A 24,447-nucleotide genomic window follows, 5' to 3' on the forward strand; every position below is an offset into this window, starting at 1 on the left:
TATATATATATATATATATATATATATATATATATATATATATATATATATATATATATATATATATATATATGTCGTACCTAGTAGCCAGAACGCACTTCTCAGCCTACTTTGCAAGGCCCGATTTGCCTAATAAGCCAAGTTTTCATGAATTAATTGTTTTTCGACTACCTAACCTACCTAACCTAACCTAACCTAACTTTTTCGGCTACCTAACCAAACCTAACCTATAAAGATAGGTTAGGTTAGGTTAGGTAGGGTTGGTTAGGTTCGGTCATATATCTACGTTAATTTTAACTCCAATAAAAAAAAATTGACCTCATACATAATGAAATGGGTAGCTTTATCATTTCATAAGAAAAAAATTAGAAAAAATATATTAATTCAGGAAAACTTGGCTTATTAGGCAAATCGGGCTTTGAATAGTAGGCCAAAAAGTGAGTTCTGGCTACTAGGTACGACATATATATATATATATATATATATATATATATATATATATATATATATATATATATATATATATATGTATATATATATATATATATATATATATATATATATATATATATGTCGTACCTAGTAGCCAGAACGCACTTCTCAGCCTACTATGCAAGGCCCGATTTGCCTAATAAGCCAAGTTTTCATGAATTAATTGTTTTTCGACTACCTAACCTACCTAACCTAACCTAACCTAACTTTTTCGGCTACCTAACCTAACCTAACCTATAAAGATAGGTTAGGTTAGGTTAGGTAGGGTTGGTTAGGTTCGGTCAAATATCTACGTTAATTTTAACTCCAATAAAGAAAAATTGTCCTCATACATAATGAAAAGGGTAGATTTATCATTTCATAAGAAAAAAATTAGAGAATATATATTAATTCAGGAAAACTTGGCTTATTAGGCAAATCGGGCCTTGAATAGTAGGCCAAAACGTGCGTTCTGGCTACTAGGTACGACATATATATATATATATATATATATATATATATATATATATATATATATATATATATGTCGTACCTAGTAGCCAGAACTCACTTCTCAGCCAACTATTCAAGGCCCGATTTGCCTAATAAGCCAAGTTTTCCTGAATTAATATATTTACTATAATTTTTTTCTTATGAAATGATAAAGCAACCCTTTTTTCTATGTATGAGGTCAATTTTTTTTTATTGGAGTTAAAATTAACGTAGATATATGACCGAACCTAACCAACCCTACCTAACCTAACCTAACCTATATTTATAGGTAAGGTTAGGTTAGGTAGCCAAAAAAAGCTAGGTTAGGTTAGGTTAGGCAGGTTAGGTAAACGAAAAAACATTAATTCATGAAAACTTGGCTTATTAGGCAAATCGGGCCTTGAATAGTAGGCTGAGAAGTGCGTTCTGGCTATTAGGTACGACATATATATATATATATATATATATATATATGTCGTACCTAGTAGCCAGAATGCACTTCTCGTCCTACTATGCAAGACCCAATTTGCCTAATAGACCGAGTGATTTTTTTTATTTTCAAAATATTGTTTCCAATTGATTTATTTGAAATATTATTATTATATTATGTTAAGAACATAAATTAGTGACTTAGTTATATTAATTAAATGATATACTTGTTAAATCTTTATTTTCATCCAATTATAAGGTACTTTTTTAAAGAGTGGTGGATACAAATATTTGTTGATGTTTTTATTAGGATATAAGCCAATGGCAATGTCAATAGTTGAAAGATTATAATCCTTGCTCGATTTAAAAATGCTACGGTACATGCTGGAGACAGGTCTCTGTATGCCCATATATTCACAATTAATTTTAGTGTGGGTGGGCACTCACAAGAAATGCCAGGCCAACACACTGTAGGGTGTGCTGGGGATCATCGCCTGGCGAGCCAGGCAAACGATCGCCTTTTTTCTTTTAGAGAAACTCATGAAGTTTCAAAATGAAAACGAACCATAGAATATTATTTTTAATGTGCTTAATAGCTTTTTCAAGACCCCAACTGTTTCTTATAATGTTGCGTTCATCTACGAAAATCATAAAAAACGATATTGGAGCCGTATTAATAGCGGTATAGTGATATAATGCTTTATAACTATCTTGTGTTTTTTTCTAGAAAATCTCATGGAATCTCAAAATAAAAACGAACCGTAGATTATTATTATTAATGTGCTTAATACCTTTTCCAAGACACCAACTCTTTCTTATAATGTTGAGTTCATCTAAAAAATATTTAAAATGCAATTGGAATGATATTAAGAGAGGTATTGAGATATAATGTTTTATAAGGTTTGCTGTTGTTAACATATTACATATCACTTTACCTATTAATGATTAAGTTCTTTTTTAAAGAGTGATAGATTCAAATATTTGTTGATGTTTTTATCGGGATATAAGCCAATGGCAATGTTAAAGAATTATTGTCATATATAATTTATTTATTTATTTATTTATATATATACAATAAGTTACATTGGGTTTATGAGAGTACATAGCATGATGTGTTTACATTTTTATAAAGCCACTAGTATGCACAGCATTTTGGGGAGTTCCTTAATCTAATAGATAATATTAAGTAGGTAATTTCTAGCAAAATGGTTGGATTATTCAGATAAACCTTAAATACAATAAAATAATTGTTTAAATTATCCTTGCTCGTTTTTAAACTTTTATGGTACATGCTGGAGTCAGATCGCTGTATGCGCTGTATTCACAACTCGTTTATTAGGTGGATATATATTGCCATCTCTCAGGCCTGGTTTATTCCCCCGCATGTTGTGATGGATGATGGTGGTTTGGGTTCAGTACTGGCAGTAAGTACTGCCTTTCCATTCTTATTAATAATATTATGCGGTGAGCGGCGACTTTCTATTAAGTGGAGGGGAAACTTTAAGTGTAAATTGTTGATGAGAATCAGGAAGCAAAAATAATAAGTGTCATGAAATTTAATTATTTAATAAATTTATAAGTTGTTTAGCTGGAGGGGCTATTTTCTGGGCATCAGAAACAATTGATTTGTATTGATATGGATGATAGGTTAATATAAATGTAATAAATAAAAGAGCTGTAATACCAATTATTAATGACAATAATGATTTATAAATATTTGTTCCTAGTAGATAAAACGTGACTAATAAAACTAATCAAGAAAGAGAGATACATAAAAGAAATAGCCCAATTTGTCATTTTCTTTACGACATTGACTTCTTCTGGTGGTATTTCTGTATTCTTATTATTATTTTGCCATGAGTAGTTGTTATTGGACCCCAGTAAGAATCTTCATGTATTCTGTTAGCTGTTCTCAACTCTGCAACATGCGGCTGTGGTTATAACTGAGGCAGTTGTTGAGGATTTACAGTATTCTTTGTTGATGAAGTTGTTATTAACGAACTTAGAGTATGAGTCATCGTGGTAAAATCGATTTACTTTAATTTGTTTCAATTTTACATTTAATTAATCTTTTACTATCAAAGGGTATTAGTACATTTAGTCGATGGCTATTTGTGTATATTAGGGCTTCCCCCAGTGGGATAAAAGGCCGTTTTTTTCTGCATCCCAACGATGGCTGAATGGAAAACGAAGTATATATTCTTAGTTGTTGGTCCTATCATTCAGGTTGAAAATACTATCTAAAGTTTCTAATATCCAATTTAAACATTGAGACCGAGAGTGTTTAAATGGAACTAAATAGTTAGCAGCTTCAGTTTCTTCTAAAATACAACAACACACTTATATATACACACAGAAATCACAATAGCATGATGCATCAAATGAACAAATCCACAAGGAACGCAATTTTTTTAGTGTTAGGGACCTCTGAACTTGAGTAGGCTCATAGTTATAAAAAAACCCGGTTACGGAAAGGCTCGTAACAGTATGGTTTGATGTCAACTAGTGTGAATCAGGATATCATAAATTACTATAATAATAATTCGTGAAGATAACATCTTGTTGCCCATGCAAATAATATAACGAATGGTGGTGTTTATTGCATTTACATAAGTTATCTTACTTAACTGATAATGGCAACAATGTTTCTCTTTTCTCCCTCAAGTATCGTTAAATCGCAACTTTTAGATTCCAATAATAGTTAATTTGGTTAAATGATGGCAACAATTATTTTCTTACCTCAGGCTAGTATTACCAATATTTTATTGCCGAGCCTTTATAGTGTATGACACTTATTGAAGGTCAATTTCAAGGCTAGAGCTATCGGTTCACCCCTAGTAAGTTCATCTATTGTGGGGTTCGTATATCTTTACTCGATGAGATCCCCCCCCCCTCCGCTTGGCACGATTAAAGAAACAATGTGACATAAAGATGAATTACTGGCAGGCACTTTTAGTCCAACTAGAGTCAGACCGAGGCTGTATGGGCTGTGGGTTTGTGGTGATTTTGAGGCAGGATAGGCACAGAATGTGTTGTTAAAACTGAGGCTGTGCTAATATATTCAATGTCATGGTATTATTAATTTATATTAGTTCTATGACAAATTGTCTCATTACCTTATATTTGAGATATATATGTTATCTTTACAATATATCATCTTTGAAATTTTTAGATAACTGTCAGTCAATTTTTGCCTAAAATGTAATTTTGTATTTAGATTGCTGTACATCTGTTTAGTCTTGCCAGCATTGAAAAGATTGGTATATGAACAAATCCACAAAGGCAGTCATGAGGGTTCGAACCTACGTCCAGCATGATTCCAGATGCGCCTTAGTCGACTGAGCCCCGACATGGTCATAAGAATTGCAACTGGGAGTGATACTGCCCTCACACGGCTCCTGCCGCGTCTCAAAGACATAAAAAAGTAGACTATGGCACGTCTGGGATCATCCCGGACATATGTTCGAACCCTCATCACGGCCCTTGTGACTTTGTTCATTTGATATATCACGCTATTGTTAAATCTGTACATTGTGTAGTGTAGATTTGTATATGTTTCAGTAGAGAAGAAAGCGCCACATAGTGCCAGCTATGTATGTAAATCAGATAAGAAATCAGAAGCGGGGAGCCACATAGTGCCACTCCATATTAGGTCACCCAAGGTGTGTGTGGTAGCAGTCGAAAAACAGTGAAGATAGGTATCTATTATGCGCCACTATGATCATGTTCATTTATACAGTAAAGTATGACAGTATATTTAAGTAAAAATCAATTTATTTGTATAATAAACACTCACAGGTGAGTGCCAGTTACGCCCCCCACATTCCTCTATGGGGCAGGTGTAAAACAGGTTCCTCTCGGTATGGGTGGTCGCCCGTACCCTTCCTCGCACCTAATGGCCTTGACTTTACCGTAACAGAGTTCCACGCCCCAGGGAGGATCGAGTGGGTCTTATATAGGAGTATTAAATTATAAATCTCCTCCAGGGGTTAAAAAAAATCAAAGAATTTATTAATGTTTTATTAGGTAAAAATCACAAATGATGTATAAGAAGGTAATTATGATAGGTAATAATTGTAGTTATGGTTTTCCTCACCCCTATCCCTCTCCCCCCTCCACCTCCCCTTTCTCATCTGAGTAGAATTCTGACGTCTCCCCATCCGTGGTGAGTGGGGGGAGGTCTTGACCCCCTCCCCCCTCTCTTGGGGGTGTGGGGTGAGTTGGGTGGTTGCCTTTTGGACGACTTTCCTTCTGACCCTCATCTGAAGTGTTCTGGAAAGAGATGGGGGAAATAATTTATAGGACTATATCTTTTATTTGAAAAATATTCTATTTCCTCTAAGAACTGCTAGTACATACCTCTCCCCCTGCAGGAGCGGCCTTGTGTCCTCTACAGCAGGCATCATCAATTAGGCTACGTAACAGCATCTTGTTTGGGACAGACCTCCCACGTAGAATTACTACTCTACAAATGTGGACGGGTCCTAAGAATTGCACTGAAAAAAAAAATGAAGAGGAAAATAAAGGTTGTACAAACTTTCTATTGTGGGAAAAAAATAAATCTTTACCAGAAAGTGAGGGTAATACTAACCAGGCCCTTCAAGGACTTCAATCTTCCCTGCGTGTGTTTCTGGGGAGACGCCTTCCATTTGTAGGATGAGGAGGTAGGAGGTCTTCTAGGGAGGTTGTGGGGTGAGAGGGGTTTTATATGGGGGTAATCCCCCTGTTAGGTGGGTTGCCTAGCTAACAAAAATATTCTCTACACCACCTATAAGAACCAACCCTTACTCCTCTACAAAATGTCCTAACACAGTGATGTTTCATAGGAAAATATCGTCTCGCATAAGCGAGGGCACGTTTATCATTTAATTTTAAACTAACGCTTGAAAATACATTATGTAAGTAATGTACTGTTGAAGGCAACCCCAGGTGACTCACCCTATGGACGAACATTACGCAATACAGTCCACAAGCAAGGGTAAAATCACTCTGGAGTCTGTAGCACATTCCAAACACCTTTGTTATTTTGTTAGTTTTAATAAATCCTTGAAAATAATGACCATAAGTAACCGCCGACATTGCATAACTATCGAAAAAAAACATTCGATGTTTAACTTTATCAACATAAATAGCTACCCAATGTCCCATAGTTAATCTGCTGTGTGATGGTAAAATATTAGTTATGAGAACAATAGGTTTTTATTGATGAGATATTTAAATGTTCTATTTCATCAGCATTATAACAACCTAGGTAGAGTGCTCGATCCCCTAGATTATTTTTTAAATTAATATTTATATCATAACAATTCATTATGTTTTTAAGCTCGCACGTCACACAGAACAGTTCTCTGCCCGTCGATGGATAGTACCCCGGTCGTTTCCCCAAACAGTAAAACCAGTCTTATCTTAAACCATAATAATTACACCAGTCTTATAAGTGTAATTATTCCATATTACACTTGCCAGTCCATAGGGACGCACAACGGCAGCGGGGAGATCGTACACGATCACATCACCGACCCCAAAGGCGTGGGTGTCGGTGATGTCGTTGTCTATTGACTTAATGGATGATAAAGCCATGGCGGAGGGGCGGTTGAGAGGAACGAGTCGTCATCAACTATAGTGACCGGGAGTGACGGAGGAGGCCTTTAAATACACCTGTGTCCCCCACCTGGAGGGAGAGGAATGTAGGGGTGTGGGGTAGAGGCCGCCTTCCTCACCTTAAAAGTCCATACACACTCCGTCCAGTCTCGAAGGCTGTAATCTGGTCTCGATGTTGGAAGGTTAATTTTTCCATTTGCCATATCTCCGTCTGGATTTCCTGGGATGAATATTCTTCATAGCGTTTCACCGTCTCTCCAAATGACTTAAAAAACCGTTCTTGAGGGGCACTCAACACAAGACGGTCATAACAATCCCACAATGCATATATCAATCTACATTTGTGTTCGATATACTTGTAGTACCGCTGAGTAGCAACCAACTTCTTTAATAAGGGAGATTTGTCTTCTGGAGGTGTACCTGGGGGAGGAGTGGGTCTAGAAGCTTGCTCCATGGTGGATATGCAACTGAATATGGTGGTCTTTAAGATGACCTTCATATAGGTCTTTAATACGGCTCCCAATGGGGTCTCCTATGGATGCCCCTCCCCCCTTGTAACTGTGATCTGGTGCGATAATTACGTATGAGGGTTGGGTCTATGCCAGCCATCCTCAGTAAAACCCTTACATCTTCCTTGTCAGTTGCCCTAAATTGTCCCTTAGTAAAGGCTAGAGTTTTAATTATATCTAAAATATTTAAATTTTGTACAGGCTTTAATAAATTTCCGCGACTATCCCACATCACCTGTTGGCTGTTTTGTCCAAACATGTTCAATAATGCTTTGACATGAGGAATTTCCTCAATTTTAAAATTCACATTTATTAAGTTGTCCAGACTTGGATTTTGGAGTGTGATGGTGGCTTTATGAGGAGTGTGCCCAGCAACAATTACTTGCACTTCGGGTGGAAGGATGGAATGTCCCCTTTTTTTATTTATTTTTTTTTTTTTTTAAAGGCGATGGTCGCGCCGGGCGGCCTGCGTTGTTTTTTTTTTAAAGGGCGGCGGCGGGCGACGGTCGCCGGGGGCCCCAATGTCATTTAATGGGCGTGTGACCAGCCCCGCCCGTCTGGAGGGACTACTACGGCAACACCGCCCACAGCCCGTTGTTGTTAGGTGAGAGGATGGAGTGTCCTCTTCCCCCACCCCCCCCATCACCCCTACCAGAGTCGCGGGTGGGTAGGTTACAGGCTCCTCCAACATTATTACTTGAGTTGGATTCGTTTTTTAAAGAGAAGGACATACTTTCACTACCATCATCACCGGGGGAGGGCAGACCCACCGCATTAGGAGGTGATGGTGAGTTCTTGTTTTTATTAAATAAATATTTTTCAGCTATGAATCGTGGTACCAGGCAATATTCTTTCGCCATTTTTTTTTCTCTCGTTACTTATTTACGCAATTACCTTATTAGGGAGGAAATTAACGATACAGCCAAAGGTAGCAGAGCTGCTAATATCACCCCACCACTTCTGGAGGTCAGGATGAGCTTCTTTTTGTACAAAGGAGTTTTCTTACGTGCTACAGAACGTATGTCATTCTGGTTGAACTGGGATGTTTCGTTTCAGAAAATTGGCAAAAATTTCACAAATTGATTCAATTTCCTGCCGTTTTAAAGCCTTGATTAGTTTATTCCGCTTCTTGGGTGATAAATTGTTTAATAAAAATAACAACTGATGATGTTTCTCTACAAGAGAGTCCTGTTGAACTGTCATTTTTGTTAAATTTGACGATGTCTTGAGCTTTAATCCAGCTATTGGCAGAATCTGGGTACCCTCTCCACTTGACGAAATATTCTCTGTGTCCTTTCGATGTTTTCCTAGACTGTAATACCGTTACAGGAAAATAGTCTGGAAGGGATGTTGGGATCAATTCTTGCTCATAAAACATGCCACTGATCGGCTCGTTGTTTAAATCTTTGATTTTATATGTCGGGATTGGATGTGTTCTGTCAATATGTGACACTACAAATATTTCTTCTGTATTTTGGTGCCAAAAGCCTTTGTGAAATATATTCCTGCGCTTTGCCAATCGCACATGCTGTCCAAGGTGCAGCCGTGGACTGATGGCAGTTATGGAGGAGTCATTGTTTAAATACATGACCTTAAACTGTCTTCGTATATCTTCAATATTTTGCAACTTATGAATGGCATGAGGAGTATTTTTTAGCATCCTGTGGAATGTGTGGTTGTACACGTCCACAACTTTAGGGAGGATGTGGATGTATTTTAATGAATTAGCTTGAGTCATATAATGATACAGTTTATGTTTTAAAGTTCTGATGGCTCGCTCCACTATGCTAGATTTCATTTCCGAAAATACACTATATAATTTAATATTTTTCTTATTAAAATAATTTTGAACTGACTTGTTGTAAAATTCTCTACCTCGGTCAGTGAATATCCGCCTTACACCGAGAAACTGAGACGTTTCCTCTAATATCTTCTTCAGAGCGACTAACACTTCACTCGAATTTTTTGTTTTTAAAGTTTGAGTCTGCATTAGGCGGGAATAAACATCGACACAAATTAAAATATATTTAACACCATTATTGTATTTTTGTAAACTACAAAAGTCCCCTAGGTCACAGGCAATTATGGTACGAGGTTTAGGGGCTAATATTTTCCGTCGGGGAAACCTAACTAAATTTCCTCTATGTAACGTGTAAGATCGCTCCCCATGGAGAAATTCCTTCACATCTGCAACACTAATGTTGGGGTCTTTAAGTCTGGCAGCCTTATACAATTTTTGAATTGACCCTGTGAAACCACCCTGGCTAGAAATGTCATTATAGATGCTGGTGAGAATTGTCCGTTTCTGTGTCGTTAGAGACATTTTTTGTTGTTGTTGTTGATTACATTTGATACACAATTTCACACCGGTCTTCGTTGGCGATGCTCGTTCGTAGCTGTAATGCCTCAGGAACCGTCAGATCGACCAATAAGTAACCATACTTGTTCTGGGATATTGCCCGACGGTATATTTCAACGAAACTACTAGTAGTTTTTCGTCCATATAACTGGCCACTTAAAATTTCAAGTTGGCTTATGTCTCTCTGCTTCATTAATATATAATGACTACAATTCAGAGTTATTGTCCTGGCATATTTCCCCTGGGGAAACAAATTTTGACTAATTAGAATTACGGAAATATTACCGTGTCTCCCTCGTGTGAAGATATTGGCTATAATTGGACTCTGCATGGCTTCCAGGTATAAGTCATCAATTATATACAAAACTGACTCATTTGAAAAAGGATCTTTATACTCTAGTGGGTTAATCAGGTCCTGGGAGACAGTAACCTTGTTTCGCAGAGAAGGAATGTTTGAAAGAGGCTGTTCTGTATTATTTGCAGATGACACTAAAATTTTTGAGAATTTTCCGTGGTATTTAACACATAAATTCCCCACTAGGGTCGTTTTCCCAGAATTGCTGAATCCAGCTACAAATATTCTTGCCGGGTGGTGGAAAATATTAAGTTGCTCGCCTGTGACAGACGCACACTCCTCCATATTTTCCCCATAAATGGTTCAATTACCAATGGGCGGTCGCTTATATGTTCATATTATATATATATATATATATATATATATATATATATATATATATATATATATATATATATATATATATATATATATATATATATATATATATATATATATATATATATATATATATATATATATATATATATATATATGTCGTACCTAGTAGCCAGAACGCATTTCTCAGCCTACTATACAAGGCCCGATTTGCCTAATAAGCCTAGTTTTCATGAATTAATGTTTTTTCGACTACCTAACCTACCTAACCTAACCTAACCTAACTTTTTCGGCTACCTAACCCAACCTTACCTATAAAGATAGGTTAGGTTAGGTTAGGTAGGTTTGGTTAGGTTCGGTCATATATCTACGTTAATTTTAACTACAATAAAAAAAAATTGACATCAAACATAATGAAATGGGTAGCTTTATCATTTCATAAGAAAAAAATTAGAGAAAATATATTAATTCAGGAAAACTTGGGTTATTAGGCAAATCGGGCCTTGCATAGTAGGCTGAGAAGTGCGTTCTGGCTACTAGGTACGACATATATATATATATATATATATATATATATATATATATATATATATATATATATATATATATATATATATATATATTATATATATATATATTTATATAGATAAGTAGGAGCAGGAATGAGAAGTGGACTGATTTGAGTGCTGGGGGATATATATATATATATATTGACCAGACCACACACTAGAAATTGAAGGGACGACGACGTTTCGGTACGTCCTGGACCATTCTCAAGTCGATTGTGATGAGGAGGTAGGGACAGGCAATAAATAGGCAAGAGAGAGCTGAGGAGGAAAGTCAGGTGTAGGGGATAGTAGTAATGGAAACTGCAGCAGGCCTATTGGCCCATACGAGGCAGCTCCTATTATAACCACCGAAGGAGAAGTAATAGGAAAAAGAAGAGGATAGCAATTGAGCGTAGGAGAAGACAATGAACAGAAAAAGGGAGAAGAGAGAAAGAAAAGGAAAGAGAAAGAAAGAAATGGAAGGGGGAAAGCTTATGTTAAGTCACGTTTGTTAGAAAGATTAGAGCATTTGAGTATATACTGTGAAAGGGAAGAGTCCACAGCAACAAAGCCAGGACTCAAGTTCATGTTGGGTACATTGTTTATAAGAGCCGATTCTACAAGACGGCGTCTGTGTAGAGTAGAGGCAGGAAAGATTATTTTGGAGGAAGACCAATCAATGGGATGATTAGAATCCCTCACATGGCAGAAGAGAGCATTGTTAGTGTCTGCAGACTTAACACTTCTCTTGTGTTCTTTAAGTCTGTCATTCAGTGTACGGCCAGTTTCGCCAAAGTATTGGAGAGGACAAGATGAACAGGAAATAGAGTAGACACCAGCAGCATTAGAAGCAGGAGGAGCAGTGTGAACTAGATTGCTACGAAGTGTGTTAGTTTGTCGAAAGGCGAGTTTAATGTCAAGAGGACGAAAGGTATTGGTAAAAGTTTTGAGTTCAGATATGAAGGGAAGGCATAGTACAGTGCTAGTAGTGTTGGAAGCAGGTTTAGGATGAAAGAAATTTCGTTTAGCTTGAGAGTGGGCACAGTTGATGAAATGCAAAGGATAACCAAGGCGAGAGAATGATTTGTAGATAAAGGCAATTTCAGAATCAAGAAACTGAGGGTCGCTGATGCGTAGAGCGCGGAGGAAGAGAGAGACGAGGACACTTTTCTTAACAGAAGGAGGATGGTAGGAAAAGAAGTGAATGTACATGCCACTATGCATGGGTTTACGGTAGACAGAGAAAGAGAACCCAGACACAGAGCTGTGAACATGAACATCAAGAAAAGGAAGGAGGGAATTAGATTCCCACTCAACTTTGAAATGGATAGAAGGAGCCAGATTGTTAAGAGAGGCGAGGAAAGGCTGGAAAAGATTAAGGTCATGAGGCCATAAAGCAAAAATGTCATCAACATATCGAAGCCAGAGAGAGGGACGAGTATCAATAGAAGGAAGAAGAACAGTTTCGAAGTATTCCATGTAGAAATTAGCAAGAACAGGGGAGAGAGGGGAACCCATAGCGACGCCGAAAGTTTGAGTGTAATATTTACCGTTGAAAGAGAAAGAGTTAGATTCAACACAGAGTCTAATGAGATCGAGGAAAACGTCAGTGGGAAGTGGGAGAGGAAGGAGGCCCTCTGACGCCTTCTGTCTGAGGAAAGAGAGAACGTCATCGAGCGGAACATTAGTGAACAGAGAGTCGACATCAAGACTAAGCATCTTACAAGAGGGTTGCAGGCGCAGTCTTTCTATGAAGTCCTGAGAGTGACGAAGGTGGGCAGGGGAAAAAGTGCCAAGGTAAGGTGTCAGGGTTTTAGCGAGCCAGGAGGCAAGAGGATAGCTGACAGAGCCCCGTGAAGAAATGATAGGACGAAGAGGAACACCAGGTTTATGAGTCTTAGGAAGACCATAGAGATAAGGAAGAGAAGGGCAGATGACACGGAAACGTTTAATGAGATCAAAGTCAGGAGGGCAAAGACTAGAGAGCTGTCTTAGTTTGCGGTTAAAGGAAGTTTTGAGGCGATCCAAAGGGTTAGAAGTCAGAGGAGCATAAGTGCGAGAGTCAGAGAGCAAGACATCTGCTTTTCGGAGGTAGTCCTCACAGTCAAGGACAACCACCGAATTGCTTTTGTCGGAAGGAAGGATAAGAATAGAGTTGTTAGATTTCAGGGAGGCAAGGGCAAGCTGGAAGCGACGAGGAAGGTGGTTATTTTTAGAAAACAAGCTGTCAAGAACGGGGATAAGGGCCCCTCTAAAGGCAGACAGGTCCGAAAGAGTACTAGAGTTAGAATTGACAAACCTGTCAAAGGAACTAATGAGATCAATGCCACAGCGTGGGCCAGGGGAAGTAGCAAAAGACAGACCAAGACCAAGAAGTTCTTGCTGGTGCTTAGAAAGAGGGTAGGACGAAAGGTTGGTAACACAGTCAGAGAGAGAGTATTTGGCCCAAGGACTGTTGGAGATCAGGCGTTGAAGTTTGTTGTGTAGTGTGGAGGAGTGGTGGGAAGAGGAGACGTGAGCAGTGTCAAATGCAATTGGAAAAATGATATTGCATAGATCACTGGGAAGAGAAGAGGACAGAAAGCGTTGCTGTTGACGAACAGCAAGAAAAGCCTCGTCAACTTGCAAGGAGGTGGCATGAATAAGTTCTTGAAGAAGAAGGCGGGCATGTTCAGGGAAAGGAGATCCCGAAGTGTTGAACTGGAGAAAGTGAGATAAAGAATGAGGGAGAACTTGCTCAGCAAGACAGTCTTTAAGAAACCTGAGCTGGTTCTTTCGACGCTTGGCGGCAAGAAGGGAAGATTCAAAGGCGCGAAAAGGCCGTTTGAAGGAAGGTAGAGCATCAAAGAAATTAAACAGAGTAAGACGCGTACGTGTGGTATCCATATGCAGGCGATGAGTCACAATAACGTGGCTGAAGTATGTTGACCAGACCACACACTAGAAATTGAAGGGACGACGACGTTTCGGTCCGTCCTGGACCATTCTCAAGTCGATTGTGATGAGGAGGTAGGGACAGGCAATAAATAGGCAAGAGAGAGCTGAGGAGGAAAGTCAGGTGTAGGGGATAGTAGTAATGGAAACTGCAGCAGGCCTATTGGCCCATTAGGCCTGCTGCAGTTTCCATTACTACTATCCCCTACACCTGACTTTCCTCCTCAGCTCTCTCTTGCCTATTTATTGCCTGTCCCTACCTCCTCATCACAATCGACTTGAGAATGGTCCAGGACGGACCGAAACGTCGTCGTCCCTTCAATTTCTAGTGTGTGGTCTGGTCAACATACTTCAGCCACGTTATTGTGACTCATCGCCTGCATATGGATACCACACGTACGCGTCTTACTCTGTTTAATTTCTTTGATGCTCTACCTTCCTTCAAACGGCCTTTTCGCGCCTTTGAATCTTCCCTTCTTGCCGCCAAGCGTCGAAAGAACCAGCTCAGGTTTCTTAAAGACTGTCTTGCTGAGCAAGTTCTCCCTCATTCTTTATCTCACTTTCTCCAGTTCAACACTTCGGGATCTCCTTTCCCTGAACATGCCCGCCTTCTTCTTCAAGAACTTATTCATGCCACCTCCTTGCAAGTTGACGAGGCTTTTCTTGCTGTTCGTCAACAGCAACGCTTTCTGTCCTCTTCTCTTCCCAGTGATCTATGCAATATCATTTTTCCAATTGCATTTGACACTGCTCACGTCTCCTCTTCCCACCACTCCTCCACACTACACAACAAACTTCAACGCCTGATCTCCAACAGTCCTTGGGCCAAATACTCTCTCTCTGACTGTGTTACCAACCTTTCGTCCTACCCTCTTTCTAAGCACCAGCAAGAACTTCTTGGTCTTGGTCTGTCTTTTGCTACTTCCCCTGGCCCACGCTGTGGCATTGATCTCATTAGTTCCTTTGACAGGTTTGTCAATTCTAACTCTAGTACTCTTTCGGACCTGTCTGCCTTTAGAGGGGCCCTTATCCCCGTTCTTGACAGCTTGTTTTCTAAAAATAACCACCTTCCTCGTCGCTTCCAGCTTGCCCTTGCCTCCCTGAAATCTAACAACTCTATTCTTATCCTTCCTTCCGACAAAAGCAATTCGGTGGTTGTCCTTGACCGTGAGGACTACCTCCGAAAAGCAGATGTCTTGCTCTCTGACTCTCGCACTTATGCTCCTCTGACTTCTAACCCTTTGGATCGCCTCAAAACTTCCTTTAACCGCAAACTAAGACAGCTCTCTAGTCTTTGCCCTCCTGACTTTGATCTCATTAAACGTTTCCGTGTCATCTGCCCTTCTCTTCCTTATTTCTATGGTCTTCCTAAGACTCATAAACCTGGTGTTCCTCTTCGTCCTATCATTTCTTCACGGGGCTCTGTCAGCTATCCTCTTGCCTCCTGGCTCGCTAAAACCCTGACACCTTACCTTGGCACTTTTTCCCCTGCCCACCTTCGTCACTCTCAGGACTTCATAGAAAGACTGCGCCTGCAACCCTCTTGTAAGATGCTTAGTCTTGATGTCGACTCTGTTCACTAATGTTCCGCTCGATGACGTTCTCTCTTTCCTCAGACAGAAGGCGTCAGAGGGCCTCCTTCCTCTCCCACTTCCCACTGACGTTTTCCTTGATCTCATTAGACTCTGTGTAACTCAATCTAACTCTTTCTCTTTCAACGGTAAATATTACACTTAAACTTTCGGCGTCGCTATGGGTTCCCCTCTCTCCCCTGTTCTTGCTAATTTCTACATGGAATACTTCGAAACTGTTCTTCTTCCTTCTATTGATACTCGTCCCTCTCTCTGGCTTCGATATGTTGATGACATTTTTGCTTTATGGCCTCATGACCTTAATCTTTTCCAGCCTTTCCTCGCCTCTCTTAACAATCTGGCTCCTTCTATCCATTTCAAAGTTGAGTGGGAACCTAATTCCCTCCTTCCTTTTCTTGATGTTCATGTTCACAGCTCTGTGTCTGGGTTCTCTTTCTCTGTCTACCGTAAACCCATGCATAGTGGCATGTACATTCACTTCTTTTCCTACCATCCTCCTTCTGTTAAGAAAAGTGTCCTCGTCTCTCTCTTCCTCCGCGCTCTACGCATCAGCGACCCTCAGTTTCTTGATTCTGAAATTGCCTTTATCTACAAATCATTCTCTCGCCTTGGTTATCCTTTGCATTTCATCAACTGTGCCCACTCTCAAGCTAAACGAAATTTCTTTCATCCTAAACCTGCTTCCAACACTACTAGCACTGTACTATGCCTTCCCTTCATATCTGAACTCAAAACGTTTACCAATACCTTTCGTCCTCTTGACATTAAACTCGCCTTTCGTCAAACTAACACACTTCGTAGCAATCTAGTTCACACTGCTCCTCCTGCTTCTAATGCTGCTGGTGTCTACTCTATTTCCTGTTCATCTTGTCCTCTCCAATACTTTGGCGAAACTGGCCGTACACTGAATGACAGACTTAAAGAACACAAGAGAAGTGTTAAGTCTGCAGACACTAACAATGCTCTCTTCTGCCATGTGAGGGATTCTAATCATCCCATTGATTGGTCTTCCTCCAAAATAATCTTTCCTGCCTCTACTCTACACAGACGCCGTCTTGTAGAATCGGCTCTTATAAACAATGTACCCAACATGAACTTGAGTCCTGGCTTTGTTGCTGTGGACTCTTCCCTTTCACAGTATATACTCAAATGCTCTAATCTTTCTAACAAACGTGACTTAACATAAGCTTTCTCCCTTCCATTTCTTTCTTTCTCTTTCCTTTTCTTTCTCTCTTCTCCCTTTTTCTGTTCATTGTCTTCTCCTACGCTCCCTTGATATCCTCTTCTTTTTCCTATTACTTCTCCTTCGGTGGTTATAATAGGAGCTGCCTCGTATGGGCCAATAGGCCTGCTGCAGTTTCCATTACTACTATCCCCTACACCTGACTTTCCTCCTCAGCTCTCTCTTGCCTATTTATTGCCTGTCCCTACCTCCTCATCACAATCGACTTGAGAATGGTCCAGGACGGACCGAAACGTCGTCGTCCCTTCAATTTCTAGTGTGTGGTCTGGTCAACATACTTCAGCCACGTTATTGTGACTCATCGCAATAACGATGAGTCACACATATATATATATATATATATATATATATATATATATATATATATATATATATATATATATATATATATATATATATGTATAGAGGATACAACTGACGATTTACTATAAAACCAGAAAAACGGCCAGCCTACTCATGAGAAACTCTCCAGACACAAAACAGAACGCTTTAAAAGAGACTAACGTCGTCTATGCCTTCAAATGCCCACTTGGGGACTGTAAGCTCCAAAAAAAAAACCCAGTATATAGGCAAGACAACAACATCTCTTTCTAGGCGTTTAACGATGCATAAGCAACAGGGCTCCATTAAGGAACATATAATCTCTTCCCACAACCAAACCATCGCCAGAGAAATCCTAGTAAACAACACAGAAATCATCGATAGATACAGCGATAGCAGGCGGCTTGACGTTTGCGAGGCACTACACATCAAGAAGTCAACACCAGCAATCAACAGCCAATTAATGCACAACTATATTCTACCCACCTCAAGACTCCGCTCCAATATATATATATATATATATATATATATATATATATATATATATATATATATATATATATATATATATATTTATTTATTTATTTATTTATTCTAGGTAAGCGTGATCGTGATGTCTCAAGTTGGTGATATTTGTAGAATTTGTGGATGGGGCTCATCACATCTCTTTGTTCATAGGTGTTAGACATGTTTCTTCTGCGGAGAAACTGTATGTGTACAGTCTAGTGGTGAACACAGGACAACCTGTGCTGGAGGTATGACCGTATTTTATATATTTGTTTATTTATTTATTTATTTATTTATGGATATTTAATTCAAATGAGAAATATTAAGATGGGTTTTCCCCTTCTCCGTGAGTGTGGGAGAGAGAGTGTATATAAATTATACACTATTTCCTTCATTAGGTAAACGTCGCCAGCCCACCCTCCCTTCCAGAGAGGATGGCTTCTTGTGCTTTGTGTGTGGAAATACAACCTTGAGACCTCACCACACTTTCCCTTGTGATAATTGTGGAACCTCTGTGTGTGAGAACTTGACCTCTGAACATCTACAAACATGCCCCCGTGGTGAGTGAATAAACCCTCCACCTTTATTTCTCTTAAGAATCTTTTTTTTTGAGAACTTATGTCATGGGGTTTAGTGAGTGGGTGTTGCCTTTTAATTATTATTATTATTATTATTATTATTATTATTATCATCATTATTATTTTCCAGGGGCGATTCAGAGGCAGGTAGGAGAGGAACATGACAAAGCACAGCGTGACAATAACCCCTTAGGTGGAGGTGGGGTTAGACAGTCCATTGCAAATGGAGGGGAGGGGGGGGGGGAGGAAGTGATGAGTGATGATGGTGATGATGGTGATGTCGACGATGGTGGTGGTGATAGGGGTGACATCTCTCAGCCGGGCCCTAGTGGTCTTAGACCTCTTGTCAACAATAGAGTTAATGTCCTAATTAGTGATGAAAATTCCCCAGATGAGGAGGATGCTATAGACACTCCCCACTTAATTAATAGGGTGGGGGCCCTGGGGGATCTCTTTACTAGGATGGAATATTCCATCCCCTCAGCCTTCGCCACAGACCCTATAGGACTCCTAAGCAACTTTAGGGACTATTACATATCTGAAATAGAGAATTACATGAATTCTCTTGGGGGACATGGCAATTTTACTTCATCATTAAAAATCCTTCTCGAAGTAAAGGTAACACTTTTGAAACAACGACTCACAGAAGATGATGACTTTAGGGAACACTTCATAACAACACCCGCTAGACTGGTAACTCTTGAGGATGTGGGTAATCTTATTGATAGCTGGGTGGCTTATATGATTACACGACTGGAAGATCTCCTTTCAGAAACAGAGGGGAGTGGTTTCATATTATATAATGTCGATTTCCTCAAAATCGTCATCTGTAATGCAAGTGTAAGGTCAGTTTTGGGGGATTATGTCCCTTATCCCCCATTTCTAAGGGGACGGCATGATGTCTTCAACCCAAACCCGGCTGGTAACAATAAAACATGTATTATTCAGTGCATTGCTGCTTTTCTGGCGTCACAACAAGGGTGGAAGTGGAGACGTATAGGGAGACTTGTAGAGTCTCACTCTAGGATTAGGAAAATGGTCAAATACGACAATTTATCCTTCCCTCTGTCTTGGGAGGATATCTCTAAATTGGAGAATAGAAATAAACTATCCATTTTTTTGTATTCAATACACAAACATACAGACGGCGTCTATCACGTCTCTCTTTGTCGTCGTGGTAGCAGACAGTACTCGGTCATTGTTCCTTTATTGTTATTGGGGAAATCTCATGTGGCCCTAATTAAAGAGTTCGATAAGTTCCTACGGAACTTTACTCGCAGCCACAAACGAAAGGCAGCCTTCTGTAGAAACTGTCTCTCAGAATATCAAAATTCGTCTGAGCTAACAAATCACTCATCTTCCTGCGACATCACTCAGAAAATTATTTACCCTCAGCCTGGGGACACACTCCATTTTAAAAATACGGGGAAAGGTTACCCCCCTTCCCATGTGGGCTATTTTGATTTTGAGTGTGTCCTAAGCACTGAGGATTGTCTAGGTTCTGTTACAGCCATACATAGACCTATAGCATACAGCTATATAATTGTTGATAGGAACCACACTGTCATTGATAAATTTACTTATTTTGGGGGGGACAGTGTTACTCATTTCATGCAGCGAGTTGCTACCAAATGGGAAATTATCAGATCCACTCTCCCCCATTATGAAATAGACATGTCTCTTGAGGATATGATCCATTTTAGGAGACAGACTCACTGCCAGTTTGTGAGAAGGTATTTACCCCCTCCAATTTCAGGGTTCAACATCATGATCACCTTAGGGAAAAGCTCAATTATATTGGAGCTCTATGTAATTACTGCAACCTCCGCCACAAGAATGCTCTGGAGAGTTTAGTTCTAATTGCTCATAATATGTCTTATGACATGGGCTTAATTTTGAGGGAGTTTGCCATGGGTTCAAATATTAAGAGCAATATCCTCATGAGACAGGGGACGAAATATCTTAAGGTAGAAATAGGGAAGCTTAAATTTCTTGATTCACTGGCTTTTATTACAGGTAGTCTTTCATCCCTAGCAAAGACTCACATTGATTCAGCCAGCCCCTTAACATTCACTCACTCAATGATATAGGGTTTGCCCAAAAAGAGTCACCACCTACTCTTAAAGGGTAAGCAGTTTTTCCCTTATGAATATACCATAAAAATCAGCTGCTTTAATGACACAACACTCCCTCCTATTGAAATGTTCTACAGCTCCCTAAACAAATCAGGTATAACTTTGGACGTATATAGACATTCTAAATTAGTATGGGAGGCTTCAGGGTGTAGGACATTAAAAGACTACCTCCTCATTTATTTGAGGTGTGATGTAGGATTACTGGCTGACATTTTTACACACCACAGGGCAATTCTAAATGATATATATTCTTTAGAATTGACACACTATTGCAGCCTTCCAGGGTACTCCTACGACTGCTTCCTGAAAAGTGGTAGAATATCGCTGGAATTAAGTGCAGATGTGACGTTGCACAATCTCTTATCACAAAACATACGAGGGGGTTTTACAACTGCAGTTAGGAGTTATGTCAGAGCTAACAATCGCTATGTCAACCCATCTTTTAACCCCCAGGAGGATAGGTCTTCATACTTACTTTATCTTGACTTCAACTCCCTCTATGAGAGTTGTATGACTAAGAAATTGCCCTATGGGGGACTAAGGAGACTATCATCTGATGAGATGAACTCCTTCATATGCGGAGGGAAGATAATGACAGAACAGCCTTTCTCTTCTAACAAAGGGTACTGGCTCTTAATTGACACCAAACTCTTAAGACCTGAAATAGCTAGACTAACAGACGATCTGCCCCTTTGTTTACACCATAGGAGAATAAGTATGGAGGATATCTCACCATTTAGTAGGGGACTTCTGGAAACAAATAACATTACAAATCTCCCTAAAAAAAACATTAAACTGGTTGGAGATCATCTCCCCAAGAAACATTATTTCATATCTCTTCACCTTTTACAACTATTTATTGAGATAGGTCTTGAAGTGGAAACAATACATGCAATTTACGAGTTCCGTCAGTCAGATTTTATGGCAGAATTTGTTAAAACCAACGTTAACAATAGAAATGCCTCCAGCAGTAATGATAGGAAAACACTCTTCAAATTACTGACGAACAGTGTTTTTGGTAAAACGCTACTGAACCCAGCCCGTTATGCCATTGACACCAAACTAGTGACTTCAGCTAGGGTCTTTTTACGAGAGGTGAAGAATCCTCGCTTTAAACGAATGGTGCATTTAGGTGACAATAAATTATTGTCTGTCAGTTCCAGACCATTCATTAAAATTACTCATCCTAATTACATTGGGTTCCAGATTCTTGAGCTAGCAAAATACAGCTTGTACCATTTTTGGTACAGGGTACTTAAGAACCACTATTCAGATAGGGTACAACTGGTGTATAGTGATACAGACAGTTTCATTTTCAGCTTACTAGCTGAAGATGTCTTTAATGAGATGGGGAAAGAACCCCTTAGTTTGTGGATGGATACGAGTAATTTTCCTGAAACTCACCCCTTGTATGATCCTTCTAAAAAGGGTGTTTTAGGGCTGTTAAAGTCAGAGGTGTCAGATAAACACATCCTTGAAGTTGTGGCACTCAAGCCCAAAATGTATAGTGTGCTTTTGCTTGACAATAAAAATTTCATCACCGCTAAGGGTATTCCCCGAGCTGTGCAAAGATCTTTAACACATAACCACTTTAAAGAGACCCTACACAGCAATGGTGTAGTAAATACTTTTAATTACAGTCAAATAAGAAATGTAGGGGGGCAGATGGCAACCACTTTTAATACTAAGAGGGGTTTAAGTGCATTTGATGATAAGCGCTTTTACCTAAATAAATACACTAGCCTAGCATATGGTCACCCAGACATACCATCCGACCCCCACCCCAACACCTCACCCCAAGGAATGTCCACCGAGAGTGAAGGTGGTGACGTCACTGAACCACAAGGAGAGGAAGGACAACGCCCCACCAGCGAGAGTGAACCCTATGACGTCAGCAGTCAGTCACCTGAGGGAGGTCCACTACATCCCATTCACTCTCTGGGAGATGATGAGTCATCATCTTCGTCCCAGGAGGAGGAGGGGGAGGAAGACCCCACAACGGACTTGTGGGCGAGGAGGAGAGCTCTTGTTAATAAATATCATGTGGGGGGAGATGACCTACAATACGACTATGTTTAACCCTATGTACTTTGATAATATAATCTATAAATCATCAGGATTATTTTTTTTTCTCCTTCTTTAAGTATAAAAGCTTAAAATATATCCAACTTAAAAACAACTAAGGGAGGCGGGTCCCTCTTACGGTACACTCAAGGTCATCAAGTATGAGGAGGGGTGGTGAGGGGGGGCCACCCCTACTGCGAGGATCCTGTTTTTACACCTGTCCCATAGAGGGAGGTGGGGGGGGGGGGTAACTGCCGCTCACCTGAGTGTTTATTATACAAATAAATTCATTTTTTTTACTTAAATATACTGTCATACTTTTCTGTATAAATGAACATGAACATGAACATAGCGACACATAATAGATACCTATCTTCACTGTTTTTACGATTGTTGCTGCCCCACACCTTGGACGACCTAATATGGAGTGGCTCTAAGTGGCACTCCGCCTCTGATTTTCTTATCTGATTGCCCTTCATAGGCGGCTACTTTACTGTAAATGAACATGATCATAGTGGCGCAAAATAGATACCTATCTTCACTGTTTTTTCAACTGCTACCACACACACCTTGGGTGACCTAATATGGAGTGGCACTATGTGGCTCCCCGCTTCTGATTTCTAATCTGATTTACATACATAGCTGGCACTATGTGGCGCTTTCTTCTCTACTTGTTTCCAGTTTAGTTCCTGATCCTGGTAATGGCAATATCTACTTCTGTTCTGTTACTATTTTCTCTTGTATAACTAATGTACTGTAATTTTCATGTTTACTTTTTAAAAATATATACTTCCATTTTCAAATAAAGTTTTTAATTAATTTACATAATACCACCACTGGCTCATTCGTTATGAGCAATAAGTTATCAAATAAGAACTGGTGGGATGTTGGACATCTTTAATGGTAATCTAATCTGAAATTTTTTTAACCCAATATTCCTCAATTAATCTTACAATGAAAAATCGATTTGCATAATATTTAGAGTTGGTATTTCACTTCAGTGGTATACAAGTGGTTCATCAAGGAAGGTTTAATTCAACACTCCACAGAAACCTCTAGAATCATGATGGTTCATGAATAATAACAATTGTGGTATCTGTTGGCAGGCAGGACAGCCCTTCACAGGGCAGCTGCAGGTGGTCACGACAACACTGTGATGAACCTCCTTAACGCTGGAGCAGACGTCAACGCTACAGATAAGTCTGGTAAGTATCACACTTAAGCATCCCAACATTATACAACACTCATGTCACACAACACAGCAAACTTATGTGTAACAAAATATAATAATTTTATAATATAATATGTAGTACTAATGGTGTCAAAGTTCCCCAGCCTGTCTAAGAGACAATAAATGTTCAACATTTATTATTCATAAAAATATGCACTCAGTAATAATCATAATGTAGTGCAACATATTACATATATTTCGCTACATAATTCACTATGTATATGAGCAAGCAAATTACCTAATTGTTCAAGTGACACACATTACAGAACATGTAGAGTGACACACAACGTAATACATTTATGGTATCACTCAATACTCTACATGTATGACACATAACACTACGTCACGTATTGAACATATAACACACAAGTTAAGGTGTTACAGAATTCAAATAGTGTCCCAAAACACATTTCAATTATGGCATCAAACGATTGCAATATACTTAATGTGTGACATGTTTCAAAACACCTATGATAACAAACTACCATTATAGACATCAAATATGGTGTCTCTCAATACACAATGCTTATAAGGGCGCAAAACAAAGACAAACAAAAAGGTACCAAGTTTATGTCACATTGAAACATATTCATTGTAGCATACAGTGCACAATATATGTGATATCACTCCCACACACTACACTTATGACCACACCAAACAACCATGTAGATGATGACTCACAATTTGTCTGTTGTTTTAGATTCATCTACTCAGAACGAAGTGTCCATGTAGCACGGGCTATAGTATAATTAGTCATTGA

The 24,447-nt window shown here is 39.3% G+C and overlaps 1 protein-coding gene across 1 annotated transcript in view; it reads left to right on the forward strand.

The window, feature by feature from the left end:
* Positions 1-24,447, forward strand: part of LOC138370389 (mucin-7-like) — a 156,296-nt gene that overhangs the window by 103,286 nt on the left and 28,563 nt on the right. Inside the window, exon 2 of the mRNA XM_069334742.1 lies at positions 23,563-23,661. Coding sequence (XP_069190843.1) covers positions 23,563-23,661 — 99 coding nt within the window. The remainder of the gene's footprint in view (positions 1-23,562; positions 23,662-24,447) is intronic.

Source organism: Procambarus clarkii, chromosome 32 (assembly GCF_040958095.1).
Source record: "Procambarus clarkii isolate CNS0578487 chromosome 32, FALCON_Pclarkii_2.0, whole genome shotgun sequence".
Classification (NCBI taxonomy): domain Eukaryota; kingdom Metazoa; phylum Arthropoda; class Malacostraca; order Decapoda; family Cambaridae; genus Procambarus; species Procambarus clarkii.